Source organism: Mytilus edulis, chromosome 10, assembly GCF_963676685.1.
Source record: "Mytilus edulis chromosome 10, xbMytEdul2.2, whole genome shotgun sequence".
Taxonomy (NCBI): domain Eukaryota; kingdom Metazoa; phylum Mollusca; class Bivalvia; order Mytilida; family Mytilidae; genus Mytilus; species Mytilus edulis.
In genome coordinates, this window is record NC_092353.1 from 6927381 (window position 1) to 6948558 (window position 21178).

At 33.0% G+C, this 21178-nt stretch overlaps 2 protein-coding genes across 2 annotated transcripts; one reads left to right on the top strand and one right to left on the bottom strand.

Moving 5' to 3' along the window:
- Positions 1-7344: 7344 nt before the first annotated feature.
- LOC139493255 (protein fem-1 homolog C-like) lies at positions 7345-10730 on the bottom strand. Its single transcript, XM_071281482.1, has 2 exons — positions 9235-10730; positions 7345-7862 (listed from the first exon to the last, which is right to left on the bottom strand). The coding sequence occupies exons 1-2, from the start codon at positions 10471-10473 to the stop codon at positions 7419-7421; spliced, it is 1683 nt and encodes a 560-aa protein (XP_071137583.1). The 5' UTR covers positions 10474-10730; the 3' UTR covers positions 7345-7418.
- Positions 10731-12609: 1879 nt separating this feature from the next.
- On the top strand, positions 12610-15756 carry LOC139493256 (complement C1q-like protein 3). The gene is made up of 4 exons (XM_071281483.1): positions 12610-12897; positions 13752-14029; positions 14549-14695; positions 15477-15756. The coding sequence occupies exons 1-4, from the start codon at positions 12621-12623 to the stop codon at positions 15738-15740; spliced, it is 966 nt and encodes a 321-aa protein (XP_071137584.1). The 5' UTR covers positions 12610-12620; the 3' UTR covers positions 15741-15756.
- Positions 15757-21178: the final 5422 nt, after the last annotated feature.

Consider the following 21178-nt stretch of genomic DNA (forward strand, 5'->3'; position numbering starts at 1 on the left):
TTTGGAAATTTCCAGTTCCGTGTCAGTTGATCCATAGATATATAATTTAAATATATCTACCTGTTCTAGATATTTAAATAATTGACCTTGCTCGACGTTATACATGTCAAATAAACGAAGATAAAAATAGGTTTTAAAAGTTAAAACATTAACACTTTAATGATTTTTTTCATCTAAAACTAATATATATTTCGTCAACCAAACGACCATTGACCAAGTTCCATGAGAACTTTGTCATCCTCTGTTGGCAATAAAACTTCTGAATTTTGATGAAAACTGATGATAAAATACCGAATTGGCCTGCATGTTTTCAGAACGTTCGCTCAGAAATTTGTTTCTATTATTCTGATAGGATACTAAACATGCATGGTGGTCATTTCACAATATATACTTTCATCATGGTTAAATATCTCGCGAACTTATAGGGGAAAAAATGCATCAGAAATTAAAGTCACAGATAAAGATTAATTTTTATTTTCAATAAAGGATCCATTATGGGCAAACTAAGTATTTAACACATTTACAATACAGAATATATAAAGGAAAAACAGCTCAAACATGGGATGAATGTGAGTCAACATAAATCATATAAACCATAATGTTCAGTGTTTGTTGTCTATTTTCCAGAAGCAGCATCATATATCCAGTTTGAAATAAGCTTTCATGAGTGAAATGCATCTCGAGGCTGGTGCATATTAAAAATTTTACAGTTATCTTGATATAGAAGCCACTAAGATAATTCGTACCTTAGGTTTATTTGGAAGCCTAACCGGCATGCACTTATTCAAAGATTTTCCACCTTGTAAATATCTAGACAGACGTTTTTCCTTGTTTCTATAAACTCTCTGAATGTTGATATTAATTTTCCTCGTTTATGAGATATATCTGGGAATAAAGAAGTCATAATATTCATAAAAATGGATAACATGATTATCTGAAGTATAATATTGCACAGTAGCATAGACCATCAACACAGACTCATCATTTAATAAAATTGGTACACATACACACAAACAACAGCGAACATCTGCTAGAGTTATAAGAAGATATGATTTGATTGCCAATGAGACAACTCTCCAAGAGAAAGCAAAGATGTTTACAACTATATCTCATTGTACGGCCTGATTAGTTAAAGGTATAGATAAGATAACACGCGTTTATCCAGATGATACTATAAATAAAAAACTAAATATCACTAAATTAAAATTTTAAATTAAAAACAAAAAGTATACGAACTTCAGATTAACATAACAAAGAAGTGTGTAAAGTTTTAAGCAGTAATCATAAATTGTTTTTGAGATACGGTGCGACATGTAAAAAAAAACCTCCCCCATTTTTACAAAATACTCAATAACTCAAAAACAAAATTTTGAATCATCACCAACAAGTTTACAGATCTTTAGCTTAATATAACAAAGAAGAGTGTTAAGTTTTAAGCAATAATCATAAATCTTTTTTGAGATACGGCGCAACATGTAAAAAACCCTCCCCTTTTTTACAAAATACTCAATAACTCAAAAATGAAATTTTGAATCATCACCAATAAGTTTATAGATCTTAAGATTAAAATAACTAAGAAGTGTGTAAATTTTTAAGCAATAATCAAAAATCGTTTTTGAGATACGGTGCGAAATGTGAAAAACACCTGTTTTAGTTACAAAGTTTTAATCTTATTTTCACCAAAAAGTATACAGATCATTTAACCATCATAAGAAACAATTATATAAAGTTTCATGAAATTTGGATAAGTCGTTCTCAAGTTACGGTGCGACATGTTTACGCCAGAAAGACAGAGGGACAGACGGACAGAGAGACGGACAGACGGACGCCGGACATTTGTATACAATATTACGTCCCGTCAAAATTTTTACGGGCGTATAAAAAGTGGACACCCGGAGCCTATCCATTGCCAGCAGTAGACACATCGACTGAAATCACTGCTCAGTAGTAGAGGACATGGAAATTCACTCATTGTCCAGCAGTAGAGGACACGGAAATTCACTCATTGTCCAGAAGTAGAGGACACGGAAATTCACTCATTGTCCAGAAGTAGAGGACACAGAAATTCAGTCATTGTCCAGCAGTAGAGGACACGAAAATTCACTCATTGTCCAGCAGTTAAGGACACGGAAATTCACTCATTTTCCAGCAGTAGAGGACACGGATATTCGCTCATTGTCAAGCAGTAGAAGACACGGAAATTCACTAATTTTCCAGCAGTGGAGGACACGGAAATTCGCTCAATGTCCAGCAGGAGAGGACACGGAAATTCGCTCATTGTCAAGCAGTAGAGGACACGGAAATTCACTAATTTTCCAGCAGTGGAAGACACGGAAATTCGCTCAATGTCCAGCAGGAGAGGACACGGCGATTCGCTCATTGTCCAGAAGAAGAGGACACGGAAATTTGCTCATTGTCTAGCAGTAGTAGAGGTCACAAAAATTCACTCATTGTCCAGTAGTAGTGGACACGGAAATTCACTCATTGTCCAGCAGGAGAGGACACGGAAATTCACTCATTGTCCAGCAGTAGAGGACATGGAAATTCACTCATTTTCAAGCAGTAGAGGACACAGAAATACACTCATTGTCCAACAGCAGTACACAGGATTACAACCATTGTCCAGTGGACCCCAGAGTAATTATCCCTTTTATTTACTTGTAGTTAATCTTTTGTTTCACTGTTAACGGATATTCATATGTGTATGTTCGATCCCCAACAGATAGGAAAGACGAGTATCTGCCTCTCTATCAATGGTAAGTTCACCGTATGTTGATAAGCAAAGTAAAAAAAAAACAGAAAATATTGCACAATTTGTTTCTTTTATTTCTTAAATACATTGTTCAGTTTTTATCAAATAATATTGAAGATTCAAATATGACGACCTATTATCGTCAACCAGTAAAATCGCAATATATCTACCTTTAGCGCAAACCCAGTAATACACAAAAACGGCTGTTCCACGTAACGACCAACTTATTTATACTACTAGATATTCTCAATTATCGACATCAAAACCCCCAGTTTACGAAGGCCAAGATTCAGATGCAATATATTTATCTCTATTCTAATGCAAAATAAACAAAAAAGTTCATTTCAATTCATTTTTTATGGTAAAATTTCATAAAACGAAAATTCCGCGAAATGATGTTAAGTTGTCTTGGCATGGCAACGAAACAAGGTGACGTCACAAGTATGATTCCGTAAACAAAAAATCAAATGAAAATACCGGGCGTTTTCAAGCTTCTTGTACGCCTCAGAACGAATAAAATTACATTGGAAGAAAATGTACAATTAAAAAATGTATAGGACTTTCACGGTTAAAAAAATTACCGAATTTGTCCTATTAGAATCGAAATAATTCATGGCAGCCGGGTAAAAGAATCGAATATAAATGTCCAACCCATGGTTAAATGAAAACAAATCTACGGCTGCCATGAATAATTTCTTAATCATTTTATTTCAAATATCTATTTTTTAATCAAACCTTATTCTGTCATTGCATAGAGAATTCTGTAATTTTCAAGCTAGTTTTTGTGCACAATTGAGAAAATAAGAACACAAAAGCTGTTGGTTTTTTTTTATGGCCGAACTCATTTATAAAAACAAAACAATGGTGGGGAACAGCGAAACAAAATTTTATTTAAAAAAGAAATCTAAATTTAGACTGGTGTTGAAAATTTTGCCCTTTATACCAGTCCTTACTACATGTAGTTCTACACATAAACATAATTTAAGTTATTACAAAGATTATGTTCATCCTAAAACACTTTCCGTTTTCATTTTCCCCCATTTTTTGTAAAGAGCAGAAAAAAAGTAACATTGATCATGTAAAGGACAAACATTTCAGGAAATCATGGTGATAAAGTTGCTAAGAATAATAAGTATAATGGCATGTGATTTCTACAACTTGTTATATCAGCTTTGATTTTATTTTCTCGTATACATGTATATACATAATAATTGATCTACAGTTCTACTAATCAACAAAATTGTGTGGATGTAACTTATAAGGAAACCTACATTTGCGCGAATTTGATTGTTTTTACAGTTATACGTTTGCGCAAATAAATTGTATTTCATTGGTGCGAATCTACTGGTAATTTTTAATCGGGTTTTCACTTATAATACTAAATTTATGACTTTTTATTTGTGATAAGACTCTGTGTCATTGTAAGGATCTTTTGTGCTTACATTAGGAACATGCGTCAACATTCTAGGTGGTATTACAGACTCACTTGTGAAGTAATTTTCAATTTAGTAGTAAGCAAGTGATTTGTAGCATTTTATTCACGTAGGCTTTTTACATTAGATTATCTACAAAGCTATCCTTAGAAAGAATTGACAATCACATGCTCTGGTCGTGTTTAAACAACTCTTCTATTATATTTTATTAAATTAGTTTCACCAATTATGCGTAATGAGTTTTGTCACAAAAACATGAAAAAAAGTAATGTTAAGCAAACGTAACGCGCTTTAATAATAGTTATTATAGAAAAGCTCATCGTATGGGCCTTGCCGATGATGTAAATATATGCACTGACATTTCTCAAGTAAAGCAGTATTGTTACTTTTTAATTATACGCCGGTCAAAATTTTGGCGAGACGTATTATGGTATACAAATGTCTGGCGTCCATCAGTCCGTCCGTCCGTTTGTCCGTCCGACTGTCCGTCTGTCCGGCGTAGGCATGTCGCACGGTAACTTGAAAACGACTTATGCAAATTTCATGAAACTTAATATGGTTGTTTCTTATGATGGTCAAACGATTTATATACTTTTTGGTGAAAATAAGATTAAAACTTGTAGAGTTACGGGACTTTGCAACTAAAATAGGGGTGTTTTGTTTTCGTATGTCGCGCCGTATCTCAAAAACGATGTATGATTATGCTTTAAACTTTTCACACTTTTAAGTTATATTAATCTTAAGATCTGTATACTTATTGGTGATGATTAAAAAGATTATTTTTGAGTTATTGAATATTTTGTAAAAAGAGGGAGGGCTTTTACATGTCACGCTGTCTCTCAAAAACGATTTTTGATTATTGCTAAACAATTTACACACTTCTTTGTTATATTAATCTTAAGATCTGTATACTTTTTGGTTTTGATTCAAAATTTTATTTTAGAAATATTGAGTTTTTTGTTAGAAAAAAAAGGGGGGTCACATGTCGCGCCGTATCTCAAAAGCAATTTATGATTATTACTTAAAACTTTACAGTTCTTTGTTATATTAATCTGAAGATCTGTATACTTTTCTGTTTTGACTCAAAATTTTGTTTTAGAGTTATTGAGTTTTTTTTATGTCACGCTGTATCTCAGAAACCATTGATGATTCTTTCATACAACTTACACACAAGACGACGGGCGTATCATGGCGCACTGGTTATTTTAAGAGTTTTTATCTGTTGGACTGTAGTTATTCATAGGTTCAGGTTTATTCAGATGATCATTCACTTATTATCAATATTGATAAACATATGTCTCAATTTTGTCATGGTCGCTCAAAACTTTCCAAACATTCTAAGCGTGTTCCCAAAGGTGAATTATGAATTTTAAACTGGAAAAAATCAATTGGTTTAGTCGCGATAGATTATTAGAATAATCATTTGAGTCGAAGACTCCTATATTTTTCGTTAGCGTTTGACACTTTGTTTTTCCCTGGTTCTTAAAAAGAAAGAAGACAAGAGTGCACACGCTGAAATGTCTCGCCTTCTTTACTAATCATTGATGTTATGTTGATAGACCTAAATACAAAGCTTTATTACAACTGTCACATAAACTCAACATTAACAAAGAAAACGAAACATTGATCAAGAAACAATGAAAATCAGGTCAAGGTCAGATGAACCATACCAGGCAGACATGTACAGCTAACAATTCTTCAATACAACAAATACAGTTGACTTATTGCTTATAAATTAAGAAAAACAGACCAAAACACAAACACTTAACACTTAGCAATGGACCGGGTAAATGAGGTCAAGTTCAAATAAAAAGTGCGTAACAGACATATAGATCATAAAATATTTCCATACACCATATATAGTTGACCTAATGCATAAAGTATTAGAAAAATAGACCAAAACTCAAAAACTTAACTTTGACCACTGAACCATGAAAATGAGGTCAAGGTCAGATGAGACCTGTCAGCTAGACATGTACACCTTGCAATCATTGCATACACCAAATATAGTAGAACTATTGCATATAGTATCTGAGATATGGAATTGACCACTAAAACTTAACCTTGTTCACTGATCCATGAAATGAGGTCGAGGTCAACTGAAAACTGTCTGACGGGCATGAGGACCTTGCAAGGTACGCACATACCAAATATAGTTATCCAATTACTTATAATTAGAAAGAATTTAACATTACAAAAATCTTAACTTCTTTTCAAATAGTCACTGAACCATGAAAATGAGGTCAAGGACATTGGACATGTGACTGACGGAAAGTTCGTAACATGAGGCATCTATATACAAAGTATGAAGCATCCAGGTCTTCTACCTTTTAAAATATAAAGCTTTTAAGAAGTTAGCTAACGCCGCCGCCACCGCCGGATCACTATCCCTGTGTCGAGCTTTCTTTTGTTGCAGGCTCGACAAAAAAACGAACTCCGATGAAAATTCTAAACAGAAATTCCCTAAGCAAATGGCAAATTCAAAAGCTCAAACGCATCAAACGAATAAGTAACAACTGTCTTAATCCTGACATGGTACAGGCAGAACATTTACTTAAGGTTAATTATGAATAAATTCCAGTGCAAAGTCAAGTTTGTCAGACTTTTCTGTGATTATATTTTAAATACAGCAAGTATCCCGATGGATCCTATAGGTAATAAGAAGCAGTCCATTTATCTGTATGTCTCTTATTTTATGTGTCTGTTTGCATTTCAGGAGTAAGGATATTCTCGTTTGATACGTTTGATAATATAAAAATATAATATAAGTCGGTCTGAACCTTTTGTAAATTACATATTTTTAGAACACTGTATATGTATTTATCAGCTGTTCCAGAAGTTCAATGAACGTATCATTTTGACTATGAATTATTCATTCGCACTTCCAAATGCTGAGAGAGAACTGACATCATAAATCAGTTGTACTTCTGTACTTTGGGGATAGGAAAGACGTAGCAAGACGCAGAAATTACGATAAATGAGAAAAATCCATACTCAATAGAAAGCTATAAAAGGCTTCAACATATCAGAATGATAGCGATTCAAATGAAAAGTAAGTGTCCTTTTCTTATACATGTTATATCAATTTACAAGATTGTGTCATATAAAATAACAACAAAAATAATAAACAAAACAAAACAAAACAAAACAAACTAAAAATTTAGAAAGTTTAGAAATCCTTTAATTGTTTTTCAAACGTTTGACTATAATTTTCTTCAACAGATGTTTTCCATTTAATTTAAAACCTTTTCAGAAGGCAGGTCAGAAAATTTAATGCTTTGTATCAGTGGATCATTTCCGTCGTCGCTACGGATATAAGTATTAGCTCCACATACCAATAGTATATCAACCACATAAACTGAGGGAAATTTCATCAGAGACACATCTCCTACTTTAGATATATCGGGATCTACTGATAAGTGTAATACTGTCTGATTATTTGTTCCCCTGGGATCAAGTTGAATCAAGTGAGCAACTTGTTCTATGAAGTCTACACGTTCACTGACGCTACCACCTATAAACTGGAAAAGTCGAATTAAATGTAGTGTTAACTGCATTAGGCACTGCACATTTCCTTGTTCAATAATGCTTAATGGGCGTTTGGTGCGAGCAATTTTACTGCCTTCAATTTGACGAACAATCAACTTGAAAGCATCCAAAACATCGGTCATCTGCACCTGAAATTATAAATAGGCTAATCAATTTCAAAAACGTAAAAAAGAATAGTACTACCCTTTTTAACTGAATTTTCTTGTTTGTTTTGTTGTTATTGCGTTGCACAATTTTCGAGGTTAGGGACCAGGTTGAGCACTCGCAAACATGTTTAATTGAACCGACGCAGACGTTTTGTTTGGTTATTTTCCATCATTTGGTTTTTCTACTTATCATCTAAGATCTTAAAAATCTGTTTGTTTGTTTTCTCATTTGGTTCTGTCGCATCTGCATTTCACAACCCTTAACGAAAGGCGGAATATACAGAAGGGATTTCCAAACTCATTAGTCGAAAAGCTAGCAACAAATTAAAAAATCCAAAAGACAAATAACAATTCACAAAACAAAACATATAAAACTAGAGACTGACCAACACAAACCCAATCAAACTATTTCAGATTCTTAAGTAGATATTGACTATTTTTTAAGCGTCAAGGTTTGATATGTTTGGGCTTTTAATTTTTCCATTTCATTTGAGACTTTCCGTTTAGAATTTTCTTCCGAGTTCAGTAGTTTAGTGATTTTACTTTTGGGTTATAAGTCTCATTCGGTAGGGCATCTTCAAGGAAAAGAGAATATGATTGTTGTTTACAATTGGTACATATCTGGCTTCATCTGTGAAACAGGTATTTCTTAATGGTCAAACAATCGATGACGGGTCCGTAAAATTCTCGAAGGGGTAACAACATTACTTGGAATTATTGGTTTAAAAACTTTCTTGTAAGAAGTAACCCTCAATCAAGGAAATCATGATAGTAAATTCACGTGAATAGCGAATGAATTATGAAATTTATACTCCATTGCGGGCCAATTCCATCCCAATTATGCAGCTGAAATCCGGTCTTGTGACGTAAATTGTTGATTTCAACCGACCCTCCTTGTCGATTTTATTATTTAATTTGGATACCCATAAGTCAGGTTCAACCCACCTTTGTTTCCTAAAATGACCTGCACCAAGTCAGAAATATGGCAATTGTTATCAAATAGACCGTTTCTATGTATGATGGCATTTGTTTTGTTACAGTTCATTGTTTCTGTTGCTCCGTTGCTTCCCTCTTATAGTTGATGTGTTTACCTGCGTTTTTGTTTCCTATCTATCGTTGTGTTCGCTTAATCGATTTATGACTATTTAACAGCGACATACTGTTCCATTTGTTTTACAGCTAAATATATGACATGGGTTTTTTTCATTGTTGATAGACTGGAGCAAAATAAATATTAAGGAAAACATCTAAACATTTTAGTGCTGACATTTAAGGTTCTTTTTTTTCGAATAGCTTTACGCAGAAGTTATATTTGTATTAGTTTGGATTTTTAAAACCGTTGTAAATAAATTACCTGTTCTTTTGTTTTCTTGTTAATCCATTGTGTTTCTAATTTACAAATGATATTTACTAAACTTATCGCGCTTTGGGTAGTGTCACCATTTAAAGGATCGTCTTGTTTGAACCTTAGCGTGTAAGCGTATTTCCATAGTTCAACACATCGCTGATAACAGCTATTATCGCCATACAGGGCACCGCGGTTAAAGATATTTCTGATTGTTACTGGATGACTTTCACCATAAATCCTGGAATATTTCAGTAATGCTTGCATGTAAAGATCATTTGGTTCAGTTAGTTCACGTAAAGATTCTACTGACGTAATTTCAACTGCATACTGAAAGTAAGATACAGGTGTCACCTTCCTTCCAACATTGGTCATAGTTTGAGTCACTTCATAACGCAGCTTTAATGATGTTTCCCACATTAAAACACACCGTGTGACGTCATCGTCTACTAAAAAGCAACCTAATAAATCAAACGCATCGCATTTTTCTTCGAGTTGAAATTCATACGTATCTAGAAAGTATTCTATAACCAACGAACTGCCTCTAAGAGCAGCGATTTTAAGGGGTGTTTCTTCATAGTTTGTTTTGGCGGTCATTGATCCTCCATTCCGACATAACAACTTCACGGTTTCTAATTTATGAGAGTGTGCAGCGTAATGTAAGGCGGTATATCCATCCAAACTTGATACGTTAACACTTGCTCCTTTAGAAATAAGATACGCACATAGTTCTGTGCTAGCTACGGCTGCCATTAAACATGAATATCCTTTTTCTGAAGTCTTCCTGATGTTTGCACCATGTTCGACAAGAAATTCGACTATAGGGAAGTTTAGCAATAAACACGCCGATATTAATGGCGTCGAATCCGAATTGGTAGGTCCATTCAAGTCTGCACCATGTTTAGTCAGAAGTTTGATTATATCTAGCCCATTATCAAGACCAGTAGCACACCATAAAGGTGGAGCTTCAATATCGTTTTCCAAAGTTCGGATTTTAAACAATCCTTTTTGTTCAACATCAGGGTCACATTCTTCTAACAAGTATTTCATAATATCTGCGTTACCCTTTAAACATGCATGAAATAATGCAGGCCTTTTATCGATTTTGAAAGTCACTATTGATTTCCTCTGGAGTTTTGTCAACATACATAATGTACTGATGATTTTTTGGGGTTTATCTTCATCGATACATGTATGTATAATCCTGGCAAACTTTTCAATTTCAGAATTACTCAGTTCAGCTGACATATTTGATATATATATATTCCTTAGAAACCGTAGTTAAAACAGCTGATGAACACTTAACGATATTTACGTCCATGTAGTCTGTAAAATACCTTGCAACCGTTAATGAACCAATAATCCAAAAATGTAATATCTACATTTGAAATGATGAAAATTGTTTCTGAAATCATGCGTTGACCACATAATGTAGGATATAAGACAATATATCATTTGGAAATTTTCAGTTCCGTGTCAGGTGATCTATATTAGTTTTTAAATTTATCTACCTGTTCTAGATATTAATATAAGTGACCTTGCCCGACGTTATATATTGTAAAAGTAATTATAGTTTATCAAAGTTAAAACATTACTATCTTGAATGTATTTGTGATATACTTCAATAATAGAACGACAATCGACCAAATATTATGTAAGATTATATCAAACGCTTCATGACATTTGAAAGTTGATCATGCTAAAACTTCACAATAACCGATGTAATCAGTTACATGATCAATAAGACCAAATTGAACTTAATGTTTTATCATAAGAACGCAAAGAAACGCGTTACTACTATTCTAATCGGATAATTAACATACATATGGTATTTAAGGTACAACATATAGTTTTACCAATGCTCTTCAACTTTCTACTTTGTGTTGAAACTATTTTGATCTAGGCGTCACTGACAATTCTTATTAAGATGGAACGCGCGTCTGGTGTATCACATTATTAACCTAGTACATTTGAAAACTATTGAAGTCTTTACTGGAATACAATTATTACTCTATAAATATTTGCCACATTTTAATTATTCCTTCTGAAATGTTTGCCAATCGTTGTATTTATATTTTTCTTTTGCAGATATTGAGCTCCCTTGTGTCTATGATATGATACACCAAAAATAGATATCCATACTTATCTAAAGTATTGGACTGTAAAATAGATTATCAACCTCGACTCCTATTTTAATAAAATAGTCGTACACATAAACACAATCAATAGCAAATAAAACATGGCAAATTAGTTTCAATTATGATAAAAAAAAAAAAAATAATAATATGAGCTTCGTTTCAGTTGAACTACAATGTAGCTAAAGTCGCTGAATGAAGATAGAAATTAACTGTCCTCCAAAGTCTTACGATTTCAAAAATATTGTTAAAGTAGAAAGGCTTTTGGTTTAATTACTTTTACTATACTATTTAGTGATTTAATTTGCAGCTTCCTTCTGTAAAATACATTACTGCAGATCCTGTATAATCTTTACTCGTATGATGCTCTACTTTTTAAAAATAGTTCAATGTTAATTATAAACAATTATTTTGCTGTATGTTCTAAAAGATTGTTATTGCCATAAAAGGAATACAATGTTTGCAACAACTGAGGAACTCCTTGGTTTTTGTTTCATTCATTCGGAAATATAAAAGTGTACAACTTTAATATGATCATATGTGCTCAATTTGCAGTAGACGATAACAACTGATTCCATCAATGCTAAAACTGGTGCAGCTATACCATCAGAGTGATAATAAAACTTTGGAAATAATGACATTTCGATTTGTTATTGCGGATCGAGAAGTAGAGATAATTATAAATCAAACCGGTAAATGACTGGGTACTATATTCACTTCAGCTAACCACCCACGATTAGTGGACCATTGGTCTTCTGTTTCACTGTTAAAAGACATTCAAACGTGTTGATAAGATGAACAACAGATAGAAAGGACGGACCATCTGCCGCCCTATCAATAGTAGGTTTACCTTCTGTTGATAAGCCAAGTATCTCTATGAAGAAAAACACTAAGGTCTGTACAGCCGGGTAAGTGTCACAATTTGTTCTTTACTTCCTTTAATGCAAAGTTCAATTTTTTTCCATTTAGATTTATTTTTATAAGTTTGTCAAAATTTCATTGTCTTTATTTTTTCTACGTGATTCTTTAGTAATCACTATATATTTATATTGCACAGCAAAGTCTTTCCAATGTTTCAAGATTCTGGGGTTTTTTGTATATAGTTTTTGCAGATCAAACTTGAACATATTGCTAATTATTACATTTATTGAATGATGTTTAAATGTATCATATCTTAAAACATTGTTTCTATCTGTTTATCTATGTGTTTAAGAATCATTAGCAAAACTTTTGTTTATATTTTAGACGTTAGCAGTATCAATGACTGCGATCTTATTCTTTGTGACAGTTATTGTAATATTATCAGTATGTCAGTCTCAGAACTCCGAGTTTGTACCACAAACACGTGACTTTGATAACAACTCAATAGAAACAGTCACCAAACCTACAGAGGAATCAATTATTTCGTTTGGAGGGCTGATATCAAAAGAAACGATCCAGAAGCCACCTGAAGTAACTGTTTGTCCGGTTACTAAGCTAGAAACAAAGGGACCAGTAAATCTATATATTCATGGGGCTTTTGCTACAACGAATGAAGGTAGGTGTGTTGCCCATTGTTGCTTGATATACACTCAAATTGTCAGGATGTCTCCCTTTCTGTTTTTTTTCTCTATAAGCTGAAAAGGCAGCAGTCGACCAAAGTTTTTTTGAAAGTGGCTAATGTGATAAATTCGAATAATTTAAGAAAACTATTTTTGTCTGTTTGTCTTTTTCATTTTTGGCCATGGCGTTGTCAGTTTATTTTCGATTTATGAGTTTGATTGTCCCTCTGGTATCTTTCGTCTGTCTTTTAAGAAACTGCATGGTGTTATTTCTATTTCAGTACCTCTGATCACACGCGAATGGATAGTTTGCAACTAATATTATGTTGTCATTTCAATGTTATATTTAACTTTGCCATTAAAGTGCGAGGTTTGGCATGCCACAAAACCAGGTTCAACCCACCACTTTTATTCCCCTTTAAAAGTGTCCTGTACCAAGTCAGGAAGATGGCCATTGTTATATTATTGATCGTTTCTGTGTGTGTTGCATTTTAACGTTGAGTCGTTTGTGTTTTCTCTTATTTTTGAGAAATTGAGATAAGACGTGGCACGGTACTTGTCTATCCCAAATTCATGTATTTGGTTTTCATGTTATATTTGTTATTCTCGTGGTGTTTTGTCTGATGCTTGGTCCGTTTCTGTGTGTGTTACGTTTCGGTGTTATGTCGTTGTTCTCCTCTTATATTTAATGCGTTTCCCTCGGTTTTAGTTTGTTACCCCGATTTTGTTTTTTGTCCATGGATTTATGAGTTTTGAACAGCGGTATACTACTGTTGCCTTTATTTGCAACAAATTGAAATACCTCCTATTTTTTATTTATACATGTAATTTAATATAAAATATATTTCAGATTTACTTCCATTTCCACAACAACAATCAAAATGTGAATGTCCTCTTGGGCCGCAAGGTCTACCAGGAACCCCCGGACCGGACGGCAAGACTGGTCCACAAGGACCAAAAGGAGACAGAGGACTACAAGGCCCTGCTGGTCCGCCTGGTAGACCTGGACCTCCAGGGAAAGTGATACTTAATACAACACACACTATCAGTCATGAGCAACCCAGTGTGTTTACCGCATTCTCAGCTGTGATGACAATGACACAGTATGGACCATTCGGCCAGGATAGGGTTAGTTGTGGTGTAATACATATATAAGTTATACTGTTATTGTCTTTCGAATGCAACGTGTAATCTCCAAACTGGTATTATTGTAAAAAAATTAGACGAGACAAAATACTGACAATGCATGTATATCCGAGAACCATGCTATTGCTGTTTAATTAAACTTTTGCGTATAGATATATTGATAGATACATCTTAAGGAAATCCGTTTTTATCATTTATATACCGACGATCAAAGGGATGCAAAACAAATATGTTACTGTATTTTCGAGCCTATGACACTGTGTCACCAACTCGAGACATAGCGACCCTACATTCATTCGTCGACGGTGTCGAAGGTTAGGGTATTTTCATTTCTCTATATTTAACTAATAAAGGACCTATGACTTGAACAGCGGTATACAACTCTTGCATTTAACAGATTTTAAAAGAATTAAAGCTTATCAAAACCATTCAAGTCCAAACAGTTTTGTAGACGATCATTGTGTGTTCCTTATAGTGATAATATTTCAACACTTTTTTCAGATAGTAGTTTTTGATCAAGTACTGGCCAATTATGGTAAATCTTACCGCCAAAGTGTTGGTGTATTTGTAACCCCCTATAATGGACTCTACCAATTCCATATGCATATACACACCAGGAAGTCATTCATCGCTGAAGTCACTTTACGTGTAAGTTCGTACTGTTTATTGTTACAGCAACCCGTCAAACAAATAATCTGGAACCATGTGTTTTCCCATAGAGAATTGTGACGACTGATCAAGTCCATTTATTGAATTTGTTACTTGTTAATTGATTTATAGATTATCGTTGATCATCTCAACGAGATTGATTTTCTCGCTTGAGCTGGAACAGCGAAAGTGAGAAAAGCAATCGAGTTGAGATGACCAATGATAATCTGTTTATCGCTATTTTACCTATGACTACGTTGTCAATTTCATGTCAATTTCGTTAGCAACGCCACGTGGCCTCCTTAGTTTCTAGCGATAATTTTTCCATCTCAAGCGAGAAGCATGATATGAAAATTATCACAAAAAAAGATCAAAGGAAAAGTGCACAAAATAGCGATAATCACTATTATTGACGGTTTTGTTAGGACATATAATATATATTGCAACATTTATTTTGTCATTTTGTTTACAAACTAATTACTTCATAAAAATAGTTTGGATCCATGCATTTTAAATGTTTTGTTTTGCTATGAATTTCAAAATGTTCATGATTAAAAGAAGAGGTGAAATATGATTGAATAAGACAACCACAAAAACAAACAACGTTATATACAGAAATGATCAAAGTTAAGTTGTTCTGCAATACACACATCAATCTTGAAAGTATTTGCTTTATAACATACACCAATGAATCTCTGGCTCGAATAGTCTATTACCACTTTGAAACTCCATGACAGGAAATACTACTCAAATGTTTATTTTGCGCATATTTCATTTGAAGGTCAAACGAAAAATGAACACCCAGTCGATGCAGGATATTGTTAGAACATGGGCTGATGGGAAAACAGGCAACATAGAATACGAGATGGGTTCATCTAACAGTGCCATTGTTTATTTGGAGAAGGGAGACATGGTATATTGTGTGTTACCAAAGAATCAAGTGTTGTCTGGGTTACAGTTTACATCATTCTCTGGATATCTTATGAAAACTGACGAAAACAACGATATGAACTCAAAAGACAGATTTCAAACATTTCTTCCATAAATATTCAATGATTCAATTAAAAGATGTTTTTTTATTAAATCATTTATAAGTAAATACATCGTAGCAGACATCTCTTTATAGAGATCAAGCTTAACTAGGTTAGACAACAGAAAAAAAATATTTATATGCTGCTATCTTTACTTGCTGAAAGTAAGTTGAAATCCTGCTGATATCTGCGCTGCATGTGCTGTTTGTTTTAGATCATAATATGTTATGTCAGAAAAATAAAACAAACAGCACATGCAGCGCAGATATCAGCATGTAAATTAACTCGATTGATTCAGCGCCCTCTATCGGTCAATGTCCTCTCGACAATGTAGCGATCGACAGTGAGTCGGAATATAACGACTGGATTATTCGGGTTACATGTAAATCGGAAAATTAATCCACATTACATTTATATACTTCTTGAGAAACACGCATGTACAATCAATAAAAGAATACTTAAGCGGAAAAGGTTTGTCTTATCCGTATATCCCAGACATTGGGTTTCTGCTTGCTGTCTAAATCAGGAAAGTTTAAGCATGGACGTATTATATATTCCAATGGCCTACAGTAACAGCATAAATTTACGATTTCTAAATGCACACACAATTGTGTACAATGCTGATAAACTTTGTGTAGCTCGTCATTTATTGTAAACTCAGATTGTAACTACTTTTTTGTTTCGTTTTTGTTCTTCATCTTAATTTTCAGTGATCCATAATAGATTCTGTCATGTCTGTTTAAACATATCTACTAGTCCGTTGCCTCTTAGATACTGTTTATACTCCAACAACATAACATCGTCATAGCGACGCAACAGGACTTTTCTGCCATTTATATTGATCTGACCTCCCGCTATTCTGTCACGTGCTGTTTTACTGTCCAATAGAACAACCCATCGAAATGACATCGCCTTAAACTGAAGAGATTTAATGTGAAAGTCTCCGAATGACTTTAAATAATCTCCTAATTGATTATAAACATCTTCGTGGGAAGCTCGACTTTCACCATCGTCGAAAGAAATAGCATTCGGAAGAGGTTCCGGTGGTGGGCGTGGTGGTCTTTGTTCGAAATTCTTTGACATTTTGGGGTCACTGTTGCTTTTTTAATCTGTACTGAAAAAAAATAATACTTGCATCAGTTGTATGCTTTCAGATTTTCTATGTCAACACGCTATATATGAATATAATATTGAATGTATTGCAAATAACTTTAATTTGGATTATATTCTAAATGTGAGCAACTATATACATTCGCAGTAGTGTTATCACTCGACGGTTAACAACATAAAATAGTGTTTAGTCGCGATGATGGCTTCAACCTAACAGAGAGAATTTAATTCAGTTATCACAATATTGTTTATTAGTGGGAAAAAAGAAATGAAACAGTATTCTTATTCGATATAAGTTAAACCTTATTGTAGAAGTTCTGTTAAATTTTTTGTTATGTAATAGTAGTATAAATGTACCAATGGAAGTTTATAATCTTAGTAAAGATAGGCCGAATGTATTATTTGAAAATTGCTTTGGTCACAAGACACCCCATTGATATGATCAAGTTTTACACACAAAAAAATTGAGAGTCTGTCATGTTATATATATACACATAAACGTATCGGTGTGAGTCAAGGCTCTGTTTGGAAAACCGTACTTTGACCTATAATGGTTTACTTTTATAAATTGTGACTTGGATTGAGAGTTGTCTCATTGTCACTCATACCACATCTTCTTATACATGTCTATTGTTGATGACTGTGTTGATCTCTGACCATATGTATCTTAGATATTTGTGTCTTTGGTTTTTTGTCTAATATATAGACGTGTACCCTTATATTTTAATTCATCAGATAATATTACAAAGCAATAGTTATTGTTAGATCCAGCACAGGAAACAATGATCATTCGTTTTTCATTGCACACTAGGCAGGGATACAGTTACATGTATTATCACGATATTCACTGTTTACTTGAAATAACTTTATTTTGATTACAAAAAAATAAAGAAATAAACGTTAGCATGAACATTACTTACCAAATTCCCAAATTAAAGAATTTGCCTATTATTATTCAACAGTTTCCGATGAAAGTATCCACTCAATACTTATCACTATGTCTTCATGCCATAATCCAGAAAATGCAGAACATTTTCACTAACAGTTGAATTGTATGGTGTCCGTTTTGAAGGTGTCCGTTTTGAACAAAGAATGGTATAGAACAGGAATGAATTGCATTAAACATCGTTGAATTATTCAGATATGTTTATACACAGGTTTGCTTAGAATCGAAATGGTACAATAAGAAGTTAGTCCCAGGAGTGCAGCTTGTGTTAATAAATCAATTTTATTACATATTTCCATGCTACAAAAAATATAATATTGTTCACTCATTTGATGTCGATTTCTTGAAGGATCGTGAATATTTCTTATTACTAATGCATTGCGCTTGATTACTTTCTAAGCAACCTATCTGGTTTAAAAATGATCTATAACTATACCATTAAAAAATTAAAAAAAATACGTCATCATAATTGAGAATTTTAAAATGCAATACTATAATTCTGTTATGCAGCCATAGTGATGGACATTAATACTATGTATTTCTTACTATGTGCTACTCAGAAGGAAGTAGTATACTCATTTACCACTGTCCGTGTGTCTGTCCAAAGACATTTTCGTCGAAATTTACTTTTTTAGAAATTGCAAATCAAAACTTTATTAAATTGGCGGTAGACTTCATGTTAGCACATAATATATACATACGTCTAAACAAGCGATAACTCTACGACATATATATCCATTTGGGTCATCAATGAAGGTAGTACACCGCTGAGAACACATATTTTATATATGCCTTCAGGTTTATATCATCCTATTTCAACTTTTCAAACAAGAATCTATATTCTAAATTGAGGTAAATTATATGGCTTCCCAAATACCGTTTTCATTCCTAACATCACCGAAAACACATTCATTGTCGAAATCCGGATATGGTGTACTAGTTTTGTACCTTTTGTTTTCGGTATATCACCTTTTCCGCAAGTTTATTTGTTTGGTATTACATTAATAATTTTAAAATCCATTTTGTTACATCTGGTGATCCAATTATTTGGCAATCGCTAATGGAAATAAGTAGGGTTTTTGAAAGTGTAACAGAAAAGTGCCATTGCGGTTAAATGTACATTTGTAATGTGTTTTGTAATGTGATATCTTTTTTTTTTTTTATTTCAATTCCAAAATATTCAATCATAGCAATTACAAGTTGATCATGATAATCACATCCATCGCCAATCGACTTGCTGTTCATCGAATAGATATAAGTCAGCAATAACTCGATTACATTTCAACTTGTTTGATATTTATTTGTCTTTCCAATATCATTAAAATATTAAACAGATGAACCTTAATTCAGAAAATACAATGTATGGATTTTTTGTATCTTTAAAAATGTAAAATCTCAAATAAGTATCATTATCAAAGATAAGAGGGGAATTAAATGTCAAACGAGACATATTACATACGGTGTAAATAAATCTAAGAGATGATAATGATTTCTGTACGCACGATACGCTCCAGACCAAATGTTTAAAAATCACAAAAAAACTTAAAAGTGAAAGCGTCGTGAAAATGCATGGCAAAGAGTAAAACATAGCAAAAACACCGAAGTTCACGGAATATTCAAAACGAAAAGTCTTTTATCAAATGGCAAAATCAAGAAAAATCACATCAAACGAACGAAAAACAACTGTCATATTCCTGACTTGGTACAGACATTTCTTTGTGTATAAAATGGTGGATTAAACCTGGTTGTATAGCTAGCTAAACCTCGCACTTGTATGACAGTCGCATGGACAGTTGCAGTTATCTGATTTGTTGTCGCACATAGCGTTAAGCTATTCCAGGTAAGAAAGGTTATGTGTTATAGAAATATGATATTCTATTTCTCTTCCATCTGGTGATCATACTGAAAGTGTATCCGTGTTGTACTTTTGACATATTTGAGTTGTATGTATCAAACAAAAAATAAACTTTATGATACAATAAAACTTTTTGAAAGGGTATTGTGGTGATAGCATATGTCAGGTTTTAAATGTTTTATCAAGTTGTATGTTTTTATTTTTAAAGAACAGAAATTAGTTTTTCAGACGTACATTTTTTTAAGAAGCGTTGTACGATTTTTAAATATGTTTTTTGTTCTTCACGAAATTATATAATTGATAAACTGAATGAAATGTATAAAACCATGTTCATAGTTCAGTGATTTGATATGTTAAATGACAGCGAGTTGAAATGGATCACTTATGTAAGATACTGATGCAGATAATTTATATGGTTAATCTGTGGACTTCTTTTTACATTTACCGTTCCGCCTTCGCCCCATCTCGCATTCCCCCTTTTAAAAATCCCAAATTTGCATATGTAGTGTTGGAATCTTACTTTCTTGAAAAATTCTTAATTTATCATCGGAGAACTTTAGAAAATACGTTATATTAAAGCATGCATGCCAGTACTCAAACATGACTACTGAGCTGATAGAATGTTCAAGAATTTGTCTATACCAAGTATCAATTTTTAAAGATATTAAACATAATCTACAGCTGGGAACAGTTTATCCATACAGAAGAGTTGATTCGCAGAGAAAAAAGACCTAGAGGAATACTGTTTTCAAAAAGTAAAACGGAGTTGAATTTAGAACCTTATGTCGTTAAATTAAATTAAACTTTAAATAACGCTTCCAGAATACAATTTGTTCTATCCAATAGGGCAGGTGTACTCATATATATACTTAGATATGAACGTTGCTATATCTACTGCCTATATCTTACTGACGATTAAATGTATTATCTTTTCTTTAGTAATCATCCAGACAGTCCTTGTTTCAGAGGAGAAGAAAACATACATCCCTCGATGTTTCTGCGATTTAAAAAAAATAGGTTTAATTCATTTGTATTATCTTATCAACAGTTTTACGTAAATGGAACCTTTTTTATCATTATTTTCTTTCCTTATAGATTAGAATCTGAATATACTTAGTTAACTTTATGTATAATAAGTATTGATTTGTGACTATTGATATGAACTGTATTATGTAACTATGTGTAGCATACTGCAAGTATATTTTTGTGTTCATGTTTGCGGTCTCCTGGTTTTCTTTTTCAATATGATTGTGGACTTAATGATACAAGTTGCAGTCGTATTTGGGTTTTTTTTTTTTTTTTTATTATTATTAAGCTTTGAGTATTTTCCTTCGTATTTACAACGTAGTTTTATATAGATACTTCACTGGAGCATTGACAGTGAAGACTTAAGATTCTATTTGATGTAAAATAACAAAACATTAGAAAATAAACATACTGAACAAAAGTAAAAGCAGTAAAACTGATAGAAATATTTCAAAATATATGCATGAAGTATTTCCAAAATAATGCTCAAGAGTTTTAAAAATCATGAAAAGTGC

What these genes read in the sequence shown, in the direction of transcription:
- LOC139493255 (XM_071281482.1), bottom strand. Translation starts at nt 10,473, where the DNA reads ATGTCAGCTGAACTGAGTAATTCTGAAATTGAAAAGTTTGCCAGGATT. An exon ending in ACAAGAAAACAAAAGAACAG is followed by an intron (nt 7,863 to 9,234) that starts GTAATTTATTTA and finishes TTATAATTTCAG; the next exon opens with GTGCAGATGACCGATGTTTT.
- LOC139493256 (XM_071281483.1), top strand. Translation starts at nt 12,621, where the DNA reads ATGACTGCGATCTTATTCTTTGTGACAGTTATTGTAATATTATCAGTA. An exon ending in TTTTGCTACAACGAATGAAG is followed by an intron (nt 12,898 to 13,751) that starts GTAGGTGTGTTG and finishes AATATATTTCAG; the next exon opens with ATTTACTTCCATTTCCACAA. An exon ending in GACCATTCGGCCAGGATAGG is followed by an intron (nt 14,030 to 14,548) that starts GTTAGTTGTGGT and finishes CACTTTTTTCAG; the next exon opens with ATAGTAGTTTTTGATCAAGT.